Source organism: Perna viridis, chromosome 4 (genome assembly GCF_037379345.1).
Source record: "Perna viridis isolate PV_CMFRI_1.1 ecotype Kerala chromosome 4, ASM3737934v1, whole genome shotgun sequence".
Taxonomy (NCBI): Eukaryota; Metazoa; Mollusca; class Bivalvia; order Mytilida; family Mytilidae; genus Perna; species Perna viridis.
The window spans coordinates 13,287,948-13,307,126 of NC_142448.1; the positions used below are offsets into that span (position 1 = coordinate 13,287,948).

Sequence of the window (19,179 nt, forward strand, 5' to 3'; positions counted from 1 at the left end):
GTCGTTTATTATAAAAAAAACAACAACGTTACAGATTAAAATTAAACACATCAGTATTAATGTAAAAAAATACCCTTGTGTCGACCATTGCAGGAAATAATATATTTATCCCTTGTTTTCATACTGAATTGTCCTCCATCTGGAAGATGAATGACGACACGATATAAAACTACATTGTGCCTCAAACGTGAAAAAAAAAAAAAGAGATAATTGTATGGTCCTTCGGAGCAAAATTTTAATGTTGACTTGGTGTATATACCATAAGTAACCAAAGTAGACAACCTTATCTATGGTTCAAATGGATACACATGACTGCAGACATGATCTCCATTGCAGTCATTCCGTGACTTTAGTCAGATTTATTGTAAATAGGATACTGGTAAAATAATCATGTCATTGTTGGATCAACCATTATATACAGTATACTTTGAACTTACCCAAAGCTAATTTAACTGAAATTGTCATCATGTTCGACTGATGAATTCTTTTTATGTAGTTCATGTCTGGTCTTGCTTCGGATTTTTGTTCAATTTTCACGCATCTATAGTTTATTACCCTAGTTTATGATCACATTTTTAAGTATATTTATTTCCTTTGGTATTTTGGACTCCCATTTAACGTGTTCATAACTAATAAAATGAAACGATTTGTTTTAATACGGATATCTCTTAAATAAATTATATACTATTTTTGAATCTTATTTTATTTCAAAATGTATTTGCAAAAATTGCTAGATTCGACATGACATAATTAAATATTTATTACTCTTTTAAATGCTTATCCGAATCCAAGAACATTTTTGTTTTGTTGGAGCGACATATACTTTTAATTATATTAGTGTAGTAAAATACCTAGTAATTGGAAAAAAAGTTACAAAAAATTATTATATTTTGTAAAAGTTGACATTAGCCTTGCAACTATTAGCACAAAGCACAGAGAGATCGGATAATACAATTTTACCTCTAAACTAAAGGTTTTCTATTTTGTAAAGGGTATGAAATGTTTGTGTAAAAGCTGAATATTTAGTTCGAGTTTGTAAAGCCTAATCAAAATATATTTATCGTGCCAATGACCGTAGTTCTAGTAATGTGTAAGGATGTCTTTGCATACTTCCCTCTTTCAAGCAAATACTAGAAACAAATGCTATGACTGAAAATGTAACATAAATGCAAAGCTTAACTGCAGCTTTTGATTGTCGGCCACATGATACCAGAATAAAAAAAAATATTCCACTCAACTGATTGAATCGAAGTACGCTTTAGGAATCTAAAAAACGTTTTACTAGTCTTGTCACTGCAACCCTTAACCCTGAACAATTAGATTCTCCCAAGGTAGAATTTAATGACTAATTTTGACATAAAATTCAAACTGTTCCTGTTAAATCAATGTGCACCAAACCAGAGGCAGTTAACATCTATCGAAATGTATTTATAATTCTTGTAATTGATTCTAATTTGGTATAATTTGAATCATTAAAATAGCTACCAAGGATGTTACTTCAGAACAACACTGGAGATCGATTTGAAAATAAGAAGTGCGATGAACGATAACTATTTTTTAAGTACAATGTATATGTAAATGTAACTACCTACATTTATCTCAAGTCAAGTGCAACGTCACTAGCGAACAATAAAATTTGAAAAAAAAATCCGTACTAATGATAGAAATCTGCTTGTCGTTTTATCATTATTTTTGTTATTACATTATTTTTAATGTCCAATAATTTACAAAGTATGTTTTTATTGAAGAATTTATAGTTAATTACATCATGTACACGTAACTCTGAATTGTTGTTTGATCATTAACATACTTGGAATATCATTCAAACAAACTTTCATAATAATTCGATTATGTTCCTCTTATAAAAAATCATTCAGGAAGCCTAAGGAAGATTGGAAATCACGCAAAGTCGTTATTGGGAAAATAGCGTATGACACATTTCATCAACAATCAGTAACGGAGTAGATTGACACGTATAATACTCATATGTATTTAACGATTTTAAGTATCTGTCATGGTTTCAATGTACATATCAGTAACAAAAGTGTTATCACTTTGGAATAAAACTCAAACAATTGAAAATTAAATTGTACTGAGGAATCTCTCATGTGGAACTATTCCATTCTATTGTTGAAATTGTTATCTAAAAACTTACATGGATCAATATTATGTTGTAGAATACAAACTTTAAAGTTTTATACATAATTGCACAATTTATTTTGCATCAGTTTTTTTTCATACTCGGAACTAATTTGTCGAGGAAATTATTTAACAATAACCACATAAAGCTCGTCGTGCCTTAAGAATACAAATGGTTCTAAATTGATGAGTAGGAGTGAGGCGTGTACAGGATTGTTTGCCATGCTCACGACATTTTAACGTTAAGGGTCTGGTCCATAAATAGAGAAGTTCTAATTTTTGATGATTTGATATTTTTTGGCGTCGCTGTTATTGCAGCTCTGACAAACAGAAGCCTTTAGAGATCCCCGAGATAGTGATTTTCAGTAAAACCCAAATCAAATTTGTAATTGGTTAACCATTTCCTATAACGCTAAAAATATTTTTTTAAAAATTTCATAATCACATCTTGTTTTCTATCAGAGCAAAAATTAAGAATATTTCGTGATAAAAATAAGATAAAGTAGCAAAAGAAAAAAATGTTCAACGTTTTACAGACTAACTAAAACGAAACAAGTAATCATCCAAAAACGTTAAACACTTTTATCCAGTATATACAGTATATAAATGGACATCTCTTTAAACTATTTCTATGGTTACTTAATATTTGGAACGAAAGAATAGAGTTTTCTGATAGATATTGTTTAATATCATTCACGGAATGATATGTCTAAGGTGTTGAAATCTATAATTTGATGAAAATAAACTTGACAGTAAAAGATAAATGATAATTAGAATTTGGATACATTGTTGGCGTAAAATCTTTTGGGGGATAAGTTTTGGAGTGAATCTTTAAGTGATATTAGAGCGTGAAGTCTCATTTGTTGATATTCATAAAATAAAATATATTTATATAAAAAACATTTATCGCTTTCAAAATGATATCGATTTTTTTAAAGTAACAGTTTTCTATTTTTAAGTGCTGTTTAAGAATTTTTGTTCTTCGTAGCAATCAACTTACCTAACTATTCCCAACAAGGCAGTTTTAATTTTAAGTGTCGGGAAGTAATGTATGTTATGACTGTTTCTTTGAGAATGAGAACATTGAACAAGTAGAAAAAGATATTTATTCTCCAAACTTTGCTGAAGCACTCTCCTTGTACTCTACAAAACAAAATTACGTTAAAAAGTAATTTTGCCCAAAATGTCATGTGTCAAGAAAAAAAAGATCATTTGATCAACTATCTTTTTAAAAAACGGGCCTTGCGAAATAAAAGACCGACAAGTTGCGCAGAAGTGTATCGTGATGTTTTCTTCAAATAACTAGCCCACGTTCTTCTCACCCGGGAAACACATTACCACACTGTCCTGCAATTCCCATGCGCTTAGCACGGAATCATCCTACAATTTTGAAAGTCATCAGTATGACTTGACGTGCGGCCATCCGCTTTAAATACGAATGGATTCCAGTATAGCTTTGAGTAGGTCCTGGATGGGCGAATACGTATTTTGAAAATACATATAAAGCAGATACGACACAAAAGTTTTTGAAACGCCAAATTTATGAAGATACCTTAATTCTGCTGAAATGTCTATTACTATGAGTACAATTCTAAAAAAGATGGCTAGACTGTAGTCTCAAGAAATGGATATTATATACGCTTTACTGTTTAATCGTATAAATACATTTACAGCGAATTGAAAAGGACCAGTTCCAATTTCAATACAAATCTTGGTAGGCTACTAAGTAGTTTAAGTAGGTAGAAATCTGCCCTGCATTATACCAATTGTCCTACTTAACTACCACAGAACACCTGTGTGATCTTTTGGACACTGCCTTTTAAGTTTGAATAGCTCTCAGTTATGATGAGCTTAACCTCTAAATGTCAAATAAATACAACTCACTGAGACCATTTGAATCATTGTTAAAGCTGCATTAGCTGTCATTTTCGTAAATTTTCGTTTCTTTTAAATATACCTTAACATTGAATTATTTCTACTAATTTGTACTTTTCTTGTACAATTTCATTTGATACTCACAAATAAAATGCATCAAATAAATGAAATAGGTGTCTATATATTTATTGTCTAGCAAGATAAAAAATCGACCTAGATAAGTTCGTATGCATGTGACTTTTGGTGACCTTAATTCGCGCATGTGCTGTAAGGATCGCTTCTTTGATAACAAATCTTATTGCAAAGTGAAAGTGGTTATTCAACGGCAAGGAATACCGACGAACTTCAGCCGTCAAAGAAAAAAGTTCGAATATGACGCAAGGATCCATTTGAAATTTACGTATTGAGATATAATGCGGCTCAAATATGGTCAGTATTTATTTGAAAACTAATCAAGAAAAAGATGAAATGAAATGAAACCAAGATATGTGCTTACCTGTGTATCCATTATTGTTATTTTTTTCCCCAAGGTTAAAGTATTTTCAACCCTGATGAATGGCCTGTCGGCAATCTTCGGAAGTAATGGCGAAAAATAATTAGATCAGACCTATTGACCTTCTCTGCATAAAAAAACCTTATTTTCACAATATTCTGTCGGTATTATCGACATTAATTGCTTCAATTGCATTACTACAAACTTATTTCATTATTTCATTGTATCAGCAAAATTCAGAAGAATCAAACCTGAACAAATTTGGCATCTAATGCAGCTTTAAAATTTCTATACTGGTACATTTTCAAGTTTATATTTTAGGGCATCTAACAATGTAAATCAAAAAAAATAAAAATGATACTAGTATTTACAATCACTTTACAAGAGTTCTTTAAATTTTTTTAATATTAGTAAGGTCCTTAAAAGGACTGGTGCATGCATTTATATTGCAAACTGAAAACATGGCCATTTTGCAATGTGATGAATGTTACCATAACTTTAAGCTCTTAAAACTACTTCAGCTAGAAAGAATCTCAGTTAAACAATGTATGAGCATCAAATTCTTTTTAAAAGATGTTTCAACATTCAGTTCAACTAACTAATTGAAACTAGAAATAGGCCTGGTCTATAAATATTTAGATAAAATGAACAGTGTTATCCAATCAGAAACAAGTAAATCACTTGTACATAGAGTACAAGCTACCCAAAACACAGTGATGGATGGCATGATATAGAGGTTATGGTCATCATCATAATTGACAGCTATTCAAACTTAAAAGGTCACACAGGTGTTCTGAAGTAGTTAAGTAGGACACATTGGTATAATGTAGGACAGATTTCTACCTAGAGAGCTATTTAAACTACTTATTATCCTACCAAGATTTGTATTGAAATTGGAACTGGTTCTTTTCAACTCGCTGTAATTCCTTGATAAAGTAGAAGACGTAGTGTGACTAATAAAAAAAAGAACCGATATTATATTTAACGTTCGAGAAATGAGCGTCGTCTGAAATGAACGAGAAAAGAACAACGCCCGAAATGAATAAGAAAAAAATGTCTGAAATGAATGAGAAAAGGCATTGTCTCCAAAGAGTGAAAATACAATATTGTCTCCGATGACTGAAAATGGAATATTGTCTCCAATGACCGGAAATAGAATATCGTATCCAATTACTAGAAATAGAAAATTGTCTCCAATTACTGAAATCAGATTATTGTTTTCAATGACTGATACTATAATATTGTCTCGAATGACTGAAAATAGAATATTGTTTTCAGTGACTGAAAATGGAATATTGTCCCCAATTACTGAAAATAGAACATTGTCCCGAATTGCTGAAAATAGGATATTGTTTTCAATGACTGAAAATATAATATTGTCTCGAATGACTGAAAATAGAATATTGTCTCGAATGACTGAAAATAGAATATTGTCTTCAGTGACTGAGAATAGAATATTGAACGAGAAACATGTATCATCTTTTATATGATGAAACGTAACAAATGCACCAGCGTAGAACCTAAATATAAACAAAATTGTCAATCCTTTTTAAGATCATCAAAAGGACTTCAACAGGTACTAAAACCAATATTACGATACAAAGACACATTAATGTACAACCTCCTGAAATGTGAGATCAAACATAACTGAAACAACTCAATCATACAACCGATTTTCTCCATGATGTACTTCAACATACTACATACAGACAAAACAATATATCTATTTTAAGAGCCCTTGTAGTTTCTGAAAATGAGCTCAGTATATATATAACATTACCGTCAAAACTACTAGCATTAACAAATAATTGGTCATTGCAATTCTAGTACACTGGATTTGGAATAGTAACGTCAAGTATTAAATAGACAAGATTTGTTGTAGTACAAAACTCAACAAAAAATTTACGCAGAGATGCAATTAGGTGTCAAATAGCTTTATTTGTGAAAACAAGGCTCATAGAAAAGACATTAATTCGAAAACATATCTTTTAATTTATTGGTACTTCCATTAGAGTTTCTTTGGTGCTTTATAAACTATATTTCCGTAAAAAATGGATGAGCAAATCATTTTTGTCTCGCCTGCGACGAAAGTCGTGGTAGGCGAGACTTAGGTTTTGCTTTTCCGGCGACGACGGCGGCGCCCACAAACTTAACATTAAATTTTCTGAAAAGTTCATTTAAAGATGAACCCCTTATGCTAAGTCAATGATATTTGGTGTAGAAATGCATTACCACCATTGCATTACAAATTCATTCCAATTTTACGCATATATCTCCGCAGTCATTGTCTGTTGACGGAGAAAATTCAATTTTAAAGTTTAATGTTTAGTTTTCTGATAAGTTCATTTTAACATGAACCCCTTATGCTAAGTCAATGATATTTGGTGTTATTACCATCATTGTATCACAAATTCATGCCAATTTTACGCATATACACCCGCAGTCTAGTGCATTTTGTATTGGTAACACAAAAATAATTATTTTAAAATTGCATATTATTATAAAAAAATATGAAAGCAACACAAAAAATCATATTTAACAAATACATCATTATATTGACAATACCGAACAGGTGAGACTTATGTCTGTGATAACAGTTTATTCTTTTGATTACCGCTATAACCTTGGTTCCCTTGATTACTCTTTGATTATCGCTATAACCTTGGTTCCTTTGATTACTCATTGACTAAAAATCTGCAAATACTATTATAAAATGGTATCAAAGTGTAGTAACGGTGAAAAAACTTTGTATATGTCTTTTGAAGTTTGGATGTCGATATCCTGGTATTACATTCTTTTGATTACCGCTATAACATTGGTTCCGTTGATTACTCTGTAAAGAATCGGTTGTGTCTGACAATTTATTACAAAAAAAGAGTAAGTCGGACTAGTTGAGGAATGTAATTACCGTAGGAGGGTGCTTCTTGAGTAGACCACCTAGGAATGGAAACTCAACAAAAGGGAAATCAAGATCACTTCAAGTTTTAATATGAAGGCTGCCATTTTCAAGTGCAATATTTAAATCAAGAAAAAAGGTGTACGGGTACTATTTTTGTAAGGTTTGGGTAGGTATCTTAAACATATTTTTAAGTAAATATAACTATCATCATATTATCTAAAAGTATTATAAATTTATGCAATAGTCTTAAATCACTTCAAAATGCATTGGTTCATAACCAGGAATGAATTTAGAGCAAGATTTATCAAAGGACTATTCAATGAAATATGACAACTTTAGCAGCATTGTATACAGGGTAGAAAAGTCATTACTATCAAACGAATCATACGAATACTGAAAGTTATGATGCCGATCAAATAAATAATAGATTAAATACAGTTTTAACACTCCAAAAAAGTTTACGCCTTTATTGAAGTTTAAAAGTGGTTAAAAAAGAGGTAAATAATCTAGAAATATTAGTAGTAGAACATTTATTGGAAGATGAAATAACACGTGATTTCTACGGCTTTTTGTGTAGTTTTGCTATCCAGTATAAGGTCGGAGCGGACATGAAATGATTGATTTTAGTACAGAACTAAGTAGGTGATTTAAAATTTTCTTAAGTTACTTCACTCTTTGTAGAGTTAATGAATTGAAAAGTACAGGAGTAAGTTATTTCGGTGTAATGTCTACATCAAATTATAACTACATTATTAGCCACAATATCCGCTGGGGCGAACACGACTTTCTTTCTTAGTTACTTTAACTTTTTCCTTATTCTAGAAATTGGTAAATGAGAGTCGAAGGATATGTATTTCTAACCTTTTATCTACGATTGTCATGAAGTAATGATGAAATTGTCCGAGATATTTTGTCTGCGTTTTCTATTCTCAAAGAGTAATCAAGGGAACCAAGATCACTGGGGAAATCAAAAGAATGTAATCCAGGGACAAAAAAACAGACATGGAAAACAGACAAACACAACAAAGAACATAAAGTAACTAAAATCATACATACAAAGTAATACAATTAATTGAGCAACTCCACTAAAATCTGGGAGCATGGACCAGGTGCACCGGTAGGGTAAGCGTCTTCTGCTTTTCTAGAAACACCCGTCCAGTTGCTCATAAAGTCAAGTCCGGGGTAGACGAATGAAGACAGGAAAACTATGACACGCTGAACAAATCAGTTTTCATGGTGCATATGGATTCACCGTAACGATCTACGAGTTCATGATGACGACCATAAAACTTCTGTAGTGATGAGTTCAATCTTGTAGCAATAAAACCCTGTTCCAGAAGCCTAATTGTAAGAAGTCTGCTTTCTGTGATGGCGTTGCGACACTTTTCCAATCAATTATAGTCCTTTTTTAAAAACTTAATAATTTCTCGGTCTTTCAAAGATGTTTAGGTCTCCGGAAATAGTATTACCACATATAGAATTGGCACAAGGATGATGGACAGTTTGTATTAATGTCCGTATCAGAGCATCTTTTTCAATGAATGAAGGATAAGTGTTGTTTCGATAAATGATTAAGTGCCACCTTCATTAAAGTAGAAATATGGTATCGTCTTCTATGAATGAGTGAAGAGTATTGTCCTAAATACACGAGCATGAAATATCGTCAACGAATAAGTATATTCATTTCAATAAAGTAAAAGACAATAACGTCTTCAATCGATTAATAAAAAGCATTGTTTACCATTACTTAGAACAGAGTATCTTTTTAGTAAAGGGGGAAAGAATATCGTCTAAATAAATTGGAAGGTTGCTTTCATCGATGTTTCAAATTGAACGATATTGTATTTTCTTGAAAATAAAAGGATCATCACTGACGTAAAACAACATGTTTGCACATAGTCTACTTAAAACTTTATATAATTATCCTTCAAGAAACAATGAAAATCGTATTTCAATTGTAACAAGATGTATATAAAATCGAATACATTTTTTTTTCAACCATTTGGAAATATATTAAAACTCAAGGTTTTAGCAAAAAATGTACTTCACAGAGAAACAAGTCATACCCCACTGTTCGACCACATTTTTACTTTCGTTAATTTACAGCAGACTTTGTGTAATGTGAAGGAAATAGCAGTATTGCTTATTATTACTTCCTCCGTTATATAGCCTACATGTATTAACGAATTATTCCCGATTTATCTCGGTCATATCTATATTAACGTATTAGGTCGTATGAAAGAAATACTTTAGACATTGTTTGTCTTGATTAGATGTGAACTCTATCATTTTAAAAAGAGCAAACTATAGATCGTATACTTTTAGTACAATTGTTAAAGAATAAGGGAAATAGTCTAAGAATGTTTAAAAAGAAAAAACCTTGACCAATGAGTGTTTCGTTGACACATTTATATAACTGTCTAGTTTGTGTCCGTGAAACTTGGTTCATAACCGTATAATACCTTGTAGGTACCCATGAGAATTCACTGCATTACTATCAAATTGTCTGAGACCCATGAAAAGTAAATCATTCGGTCAATGTATCTTACGTTAAACATTTGTGGCGACTGTCTCCAATCAATTCACTTTGAAATGATACACATCGCGTGTGTATAAATAATGCCTAATTCCTGTGAAACCGAACAAATTATGACTACCACTGGAGCCTTTGTGATTTTATGAATCGATATCCATCATATCATTCTACTGAATTGGCATTGTGAATTTCCTTAATCAACAGCAATTTAAGTAATCATTAAAAGCGTCTAAAATATTTTCCGACTTTTCTGGGAAACCTTCTCGTTGATTAGATTGTGATGTCGGTGGTTCATTTAACTGTTTATGACAGGGCAGTGTTCGTTGATCTGATTTGAACTTGACAGATTGTTGATGTGTTGGTATAATAAGTGAATACAGTAAAGTAAGGCTAATATATCGTAGAAATTAACCATATAATAACTTAAAGATGAAAATAGTCTTTTCTTCAACAACACTGTTACATAACTTGGAGAAAAAATTAATTAAGCTATTAATTGTCAAAGTTTCTGAGTTCGGTCAAACCAGTTAATCAAATTCCCAAAGTGAAGTAAAATTTTCTTTTACCGATTGCATGCTAAAAAATTCACTAATTCGACAACCCAAGAACATTTTAGATACTCTTCACTGCTGGTGCAGACATTTTAATTCTATATAATCGTCGTATGAAGCAAATGGAATTACAGACCTTTTTGGGAAAAAGACGACTTTTGGCAAGATACTTTAATTTAAAATACATTTTAACAGATAATGTTTTGTTATTAAAAAACATTCACGACTCGCTTATCATCTTCACAAAATCAATCCTGGAGAACTTGTGGTAATGAATACTACAGACTATGCTTTGTCTGCATTATGACTTACATTCCAAACGGAGAAAAAAAGAAAGCTCATAACCAAACGCTTCACAAGTGTAATGACATGTTTCGAGTTTACTGTTATAAAACGATGTTATGCAAAGTTGGTATTTTGATGAATATTTTGTCAGGCACAGAAAACTTCTCTTTTAGATCTGGATAGCGAAAATAGAAATTTTCAGGCAGTGTACGAGACGTATTTTTATATCCATGGTCGAAAAGCCTGTATCTCTGACAACGATGGTGCATTAAGAAGTAAGAGTATTGGCTAGTAACTTTGACATACCTTAACAACTGATAAATATAAACACCATGTGGTGGCGGAGATGTTACTGCACATGAAAAGGAAATGGATAATTTATAAACCAAAATCGTCTTGTTCGTGATAAACTTTTGTACTGAGATGACTGTTGTCATTTATTTGAATTAAAAAATATATATATATCGGCTAGGAAAGGGGCTTAATAAGTACCCATTGGGATGTCAATAATTAGCCCATAATCAAGCATTAATACAGATTTATTACATTCGTGATACTTTTGTTTAGTCTGTATTTAACTGGATATGACATGAGTAAATTAAAAGAAGAGAACGCTTATCCTATCGATACACCTGGTCCATATTCGTGCTGCAGAAATGTAGGCTAAGCTTTCTTTTTTACTTGTTTATAATTTATCTCATGTTCTCAATGTGCTTCAGTTTAATGCTTTTCATTTTCCGTCTTTTCATTTTATTTTTTTCTATGGCTTTTGTAACAATCCCACGGAATCATTGATTGATATATATGTGATATGTAATACTATAGGTGACTGCACAAGTGGTCCATGATCTATTCTCGTTTTCACCACTATACAGTACAAATCTTTGAATTTGTTATTTAGTTTGACTCAATTGTAAGACACTGGTTGTCATAACTTGGATTTATGTTAAAAACATCACACAGTGACAGTGAAATCCCTGAAGCACCTGCCACAATACATTCAAATTTCAACTTATAGACTGTACATGTTCACCGTGTTCGTGTTTTTTTTTTATATTTTTGACAGCTATAAAGTTTTCAAAATCCACTTCACACTATTGACGAAAAGTCTTAATTTTTTATCAATAAATGCCGACATGTCTCCTATCATTAAATTAACTTGGAGACACCAACAGAGACATACTTTTAAGCTAATTACACGGTGCCAATAGTTTCATTTTATTGTGTATTTCTCCATACTTTGAAGGTCTGGTGCCATATCACAATTTTCAAAACGTCTATATGATCATGTAGTTGGTTATAAAATACCAGTACAGTAATTACAAGTTGGCTTGATCCCTGTCCGGTTTATGAATCAACATATTCTCCTTTAAATTAATAAGTAAATTTCAAATTAACCATACAAATCTCAAAATTTCAAATTTCATTTACGATTACAGTCTTCTGCACCATAGATCAGGTACTGAAAGGCGACGTCGACGAACATTATATGGACTTTCGACCAAGGACGTCAGGTGTATTTATTGCCTTTTTCATAACTTTAAAACATGTTTGACAGCATCTTTAGGTAAAAGTAAGTGGGTAACCATATGAAAATTGTAACAGAAAGAAGGATTTTTACGTAGATTGATATATTTTTTTAGAAAAATTGTAGGATTAGTTTTCATAACGGAAGTATACAAACTTCAAAACTCGAAATATTTTGGGTATTTACCGTTATTTCTATATAATTTAATTTGATTTGTAACAAGCAAATTTTCAGAAAAAAAACTGTCGGATTAGTTGTTTGCATACGTCTAATCTTAAGTAATCGGAATTTTGCATGGTCATCCGTAGCACCTTTGCATTATTAAAAATCTTTCGTAAATTTTCCTTCAATTCATATATTTTGCATCTTTAGAAATGTTATATGATTCAAAATGATTTGCTTAGGGGGAAAGGCGTAAAGAGGAAAACCACAAGAAAACACTTTTATACACATTGTACATATGTAAAGCCATTTATTTCATGATGATTAGTGTCTAAAGATCTTTTAGGTTGTCATTGTAGGATAAAATGTAACGATAGTGTTAAAAATATGTACCACTGTTAAACATATACAGTTGGCGTTCTTTCATGATCATGACAAAAAAAGAAAAAACTTACGGATTCGTAGTTGTGTGAATAACTTTTCATTCGTTCCCAAGATAAGTTTCGAAGTCATATTCAAAACTGGCCGAAGACGATCGTCATTTCTAAGGTGACACACCTATTTCTTCTTATCGACCTATTTCTCCGAACTGAAGTATAATTTATATGAAGAGTAATCAAGGAAACAAAGGTTCTAGCAGTAATCAAAAGAATGTAATCCAGGGACAAAGACCAGATTTGGAAAGCAGACATACACAACAAAGAACATAAAATAACTAAAATCATACATAAAAAGTAACAAAAGCAAATGAGCAACTCGGATTCCACTAAAAACTGGGAGCATGGACCATGTGCACCGGTAGGGTAAGTGTCCTCTGCTTTTCTTGAAACACACGCCGAGTTGCTCATAAAAAATCAAGTCCGGGGTAGACGAAAGATATAAGGAAAACTATGACACGCTGAACAAATCAGTTTTCATGGCGCAGATGGGAACACCGTAACGATCTACGAGTTTATGATGACGACCATAAAACTTCTATAGTGATCTTGTAGCAACGAAACCCTGTTCCAGAAGCACTGTTTAATTTTTGTCCAAATAATAGGCGTAGAATCCATTCTTTCCCTCTTCATAGACAATCTGACATGACAATCCAGCTGTTGACGTACGCATATTTCAGTGGAAAAATGGTTTAATATAGTTTTGGAATGAAATGAAATAAGGCAATTTAAACTGTGAATACAACAAAAATAACAGATAATTTACGTAATGAACGAAACAGAAACATTACTAACAATACATTTGTTCTCAGGTGGATTTACAGTAATGAAACACAGGTGGAACCCTAAACACTCACGAGGAATCATATCTTCATATCCCTAAATATTCTAGGAGTTGTACGGTCTTAGTTCTTCTTTTCATTATTTTTTTTTGATGTCATGAAATCGCAGTAAAAGGAATTAGTTCACGTACCAGGAAGCTCCATTTTCACTATCTTGCAGAATTTCTGGTTTGGGTCCATAGTATATCAGATCATTGATTTTCATTTATCACTTTCTCTCTTTTCGAGCATATTTCTGACTGTTAACCCTTTAGTTGACATGTTTACGCTTAGCTGATTGATAAACAGAAAATTAAGGTTTTCCATTATTAGACGAAAACTGTATATGGTTAACCATCAGAAATAATTTTGACAACTTAAAGTTTAAACCATACATTCATAGAATTAACGCTGTCATTATTGTCGTGTTTCAAAACACTTTACTCGATGAATAAAGGTAAACACTACTAAGTTTTTATCGACAAAATTCTATATAGAGTATAAACCAGAATGTCATTTACATGTTGTGAATATACGTGTAATTGGTGATAAAATAAAACTTATGGAATGAAAGAGAATGGCGTGTTTAGTAAAAATTCAGACAAAATGGATTCCGTGAGAACGAGCTTTGAAAAGCCCTGAACACTTCAAGTATTATGAACAGTTTCAAAGCTATTTCCTAATAAACAAAGGCCTAAGTGGCTAAATGGATGTGTTACTTTGACTATCTAGTTTGACATAGGGCATTGTGTATGGGTGATTAAAATTCAGGATAAATTGTCAGTCTGTAAATGATCATGTTGACAATTAACGTTATTTAGTACTACCTGGACACATCATTTCTAATGCAAAGATGTTGTTCTGGGTTTATTTATTGTTTTATTTTAAAATTAAAGCATATAAAGTTATATTGTTTAAATAATGTAATAATTTTAATGACCGAGACATTAGTGTAGCATATCACGGCAACGCTGCTGATTTTTCTTGTAGTATAGAAGAGACAACAGTCGATCTTGATAGGTAATACTTTTTTCTGGTTTATTCCGTTTTTTATCAAATTAGATCGAAGATCAGAATTGATATAGCAGTCGCCCTGAGCCTTTAGATTTGTAAAGCCTGTTAGCATATGCAATTATCTTACACTATCGCAGGAAAATAGTCCCATTGGCATACCCTATTAAGGTTTAAAATGCAGATAGTCAGGTCCACTTTATAGGTATGTCTTATATATCATACTTCATTCTATGCTATTTACCCCAATAAACAAACCCAATAAACAACTTTTACTGCAAACTAAATATGTTGATTAATTTGATTTGTATTAACAGCGATCCTTTAAAAATAGTTGACCTCTAACCTCTTATCAGTACCTGTTTATTTCAATGCATTTACCCGTATAAACCAATCATTCACTATTTAATATTCAACATGTCGACATATTCAAGTTGCCTTCAAATGCTTTATTCTTAGATGCACAATAAACCATTTGATGTTTATCTAGAAAACCACCCTTCGAGATTATAAATAGTCATCGATCATAGAAATGAAATATAAAAAAGGAATGCTGAGTATCGATTGAAAGAGCTGTTTCCAGATACTTCATACGGGATATGGCTGATCTATGCATTTATAAAAAGGGGCAGTGGTTTCGATCAAGAAATTGATATAAAGAAAGAGGTTCCAGACAGTGACTACACTCCCTATTCCATGATACTGTTTGCCGCTCATTTTTGCCAAACTTATGTCTGTTTTCCATGTCTGATCTTTGTCCATGGATTACATTCTTTTGATTACCGCTATAACCTTGGTTCCCTTGATTACTCTTTTTAACAATACCAGTTTGAATTTAGGTTAAGCGTGACAATAAATCGACAACTACATCACCCTAGCATCTTAAGCTTCTTTTACAGGATGACTTGTAATAAACCATTGGCTATTTCAGCCTCTTAGTCCTTAAAATATATCTCGTTTCAGGAGATAAATGGTCATAAATCCTCGAATTAATGTTCTTATGTCTAAATGTGTTGCATTTTTATAGATAACAATATTATTTTATAAAAGGGTTTCCGATTTCCCAACTGTTCTACCTTCATGAACTTGATTAAGATATATCACGTGCAAATTCAACACAAGCGACAGGCTAGGAAATCAGGTCGACAAAAATACAAAAAAACATAAAAACGGATAATCTTTTTCCTTGGGGAATCATAGTCTAATTCTCTGGTTACTTAATGCGTAGAAGACAAAATGTGTATGTGTCTAATTACCATGCTGTATACTAACTTTTCACATAAATATTTTCCTGTAATTAGAAAAATAAAAAAATCCAGTATTAGTGCTTAAAACATATTGCATTTCTTCTTAGGTTTGTCTGTTTCTTATGATACTTTGTGATATTTGTAGTGTTTTATTATTTCATTCTTGGCGTAGTCTATGTCCTGTGATTATGAATTATGTTACTCGTTCCATTCATAGTTTCTATGCTTTCACTTCCAATAAAATTAATGAGGATGGAGTTGATACTCTTTAAAGTATACATATCTTTTTAAAAATGTATTTGATTGTTTTTATCTAGACATTGAGTAAAATGTGCGTGTTTAGGACAAGCTTTTAGTATCGTATTTATCTCATTAAAGCCGTGTACTTCAAGCTAGGAAATTGATAAAACAAGGCATATTGAAAATGTGAATTAGTATTCCCTAGTTGACCCAAGAATTAAAAGTGTTTGCACAAAACAACTATTTGAATTTGAATTTCAAGTGATAGAATTTCATTTTGTTTTAGCTTTGATTGGCAAAGTGTGATCGATGGTTTGTAGAACAAATGTTTTATACATCAGTATTTATGCTTTATGTCTTTTTGTCCACAAATATCCAAGGTTCGACTTATGCGTTTGATAACGTTATGAGGCAACGTTATATCTTGTCATAAACACCTGCGAAGGATAATGATCTTTTAATTATCACCTCAGATGTTTGCTAAATTCTACTGTGATAATAAGCAGATTCCTGAAATTTGATGAACATCATGACACTTACTAGGGGAAATATTACTAGATGAAATAGCGTTATACATTGATTGACAAATTTTCAATAACAGGAATACTGAGAAAAATCTTTTTAACAAAATGGTTTGAAAAGCTATATGATTTAGTTCAATTTTTAGGGATTAATTACGCAAGCAATGGAATTCAACGACAAAAAATGTGAAAGTGTGAAGCTTTACACTGTATTAAGTATTGATGCTAACACCTATACAATGAACTTTCTTGTGAAAAAGTAGTTTAGGTGTTAAACTTGAAAGTTCGGCTAGTGAAGAATCATAATTTTAACATATGAGAAATGAAAAGGCCTATGATTTGTAAGTTCAATTACATGTGATGTTGACTGCGAGTAATATGTTAATCCTTCTATTATGTATCGAATAACGTGGAAGCTTAGCGTGAACGCTGCCCAATCGAAGTAAAGACAAACCCACGCGCATCATGAAAAATAAAATAAAACTTTGAAATTTTCTCTATTTCGAAGCATATATCAAGAGCAAGAGAATGTCTTTGTTTTCATTCATATTTTTATTTACACTCAGTTTTTCAAATGCTACAATTTCAAACGAAACCAGTGTGCTTCTCTACGAAACTTTGGCTTCATTAAAATCAGCATTAGAATTTTTATACTCTGAACATCAGAACATTAATTTGGATGCTGTTATTGGGACTCGTATGGTTGAAGGTAAGTCTGATTTTATTTTAATTATTATTATTATTATCATTGTCATTATTATTATTATAAACATGTGTTTTGTTTGACTTATTTTAAAGGGTTAAAGGTAGCAGATTTAAACGGTTTAGATGACAATAAAGACATAGTTAGTATATTATTATTCATACAAGGGCTTAATAAAATAAGGTTTCGAAACTATAGAAACTATTACTATTACATTTTTATTGTACTACAATTTGCGCACTATGTTCGGTAAATTCTTTGTGTTTTACAGTGTAATTGGAGTTTTATTTCTGCACGCAGTTGTAAAGAAAAAAAATACATGTTTAAACCTACATGTTATATTATTCCATGTTACACAAAAACATACATATGTTTTATTTTTTATCCGTTAAGGTACTGTTCTCATCAATTATATAATTCAAATGTACAATGCAATATGAAATGAACCTCGATAAGGCATCTATTAAATAAATGCCATAATGTTAATCATAAATATGTGAATCTTCTTCATAGAAAATACTAAAATCAAACTAAAGTGGCCGCTAGAATGATGACACGCACAAAGTAAGAAAAAAGCAAGACCCAGTGGTTGATAACAAATGTTTCAAATGAAATGACGAAAAAAGTGATTCTATAAGAATTTCAATTAAAAAATTTGAAAGTGGTGTATAATGTATATTTCCACGGTTGTTAAATTACATGTAATTTTATATAATTTGAAAGTTTTTTTTTTCTTAATTGTAGTATACGAATTTACTTTAAATGACGCACACAGACTGAAATGGAAACTAAACTTTGGAATGAACAAATCATTACCCTGTTATTGCCAATTGTAATACGGACTTTCATTTTGAGAACTGTCTAGATATTATCAGTTCGTTCATTTTGTTTTTACCCTTTATTTTCTAGATATATTTAACACAGAACCATTGTTTAAACAGTTAAGTGTAATAAAAATATTATACATATTACTTGTACAAATCGAAATTAAAACAATATGTATGTATATTGAATCATTGATTTTTGTATTGTTGTCACACTAAACATGAGCATATTTTCATATTATGCTCCAACAGAGATAAGAAGACAATGGAAAGGCTTTAGAACGAACACCTTCAATCAAGTTTGATTGGTAATGCTCATTTTTACAAAACTATGGCAACTTCTTTTCGTACTATTTTAGTGGTAAAACCCTTACTATTATCATTATAATTACTAGTATATGTACTTCAAAAATCTTCAGATCATCATTGAGTAATGCAACAAACTTGTGTAGATGGGCAAATGTATTTGTTCCTTAAATCTTTCTGAAGGAAAAAAAACAATTGAAGCAATAAATTACAACTGCATTAGAGTGATATGGAGCTTTCTAGCAGTAACTAGAAGTAAAACAAAATCGCCGAATTTATGCCGTGTCAAATGTCTTCATTCTACAGATTGAAAATTGTACATGAATTCTATATTTTATTTCCAGAACAGATTCGATATAGAACATCAAATATATTTTTTTTTGTTTAGTAACATTATAAGTGTTGACACTCAAAGACAATCGCTCTTTTCTGAATGACCTTGATGGGACGTCAGTTTCCACAACCGTCACATATGTTCTCCTTGCTTTCCCAAACAAGACCTTCAACAAGCAACTAGAAGTTGGCTTCGAGAAGTATGAAATTTCTCGAAAGCAACCTGGGTTTTATTTGCGTTCATAATTCTCACTCTTTTTTTTTTCAA

The 19,179-nt window shown here is 31.4% G+C and overlaps 1 protein-coding gene across 5 annotated transcripts in view; it reads left to right on the top strand.

Moving 5' to 3' along the window:
* The first annotated feature begins 4,286 nt into the window (after positions 1-4,286).
* LOC148618927 (UPF0764 protein C16orf89 homolog) overlaps positions 4,287-19,179 on the top strand; it is a 30,440-nt gene continuing 15,547 nt past the window's right edge. Inside the window, exons 1-4 of one of the 5 annotated variants that reach the window (XM_088578301.1) lie at positions 4,288-4,443; positions 10,952-11,053; positions 17,544-17,590; positions 18,358-18,388. In XM_088578301.1, the coding sequence (XP_088434427.1) occupies positions 4,428-4,443; positions 10,952-11,053; positions 17,544-17,590; positions 18,358-18,388 (196 nt within the window). In that variant the 5' untranslated portion in view covers positions 4,288-4,427. Of the gene's footprint in view, positions 4,444-10,951; positions 11,054-16,575; positions 17,455-17,543; positions 17,591-18,357; positions 18,389-19,179 lie in introns of those variants that run through there. The other 4 variants (XM_088578304.1, XM_088578303.1, XM_088578305.1 and 1 more) reach the window with 4 other exon arrangements.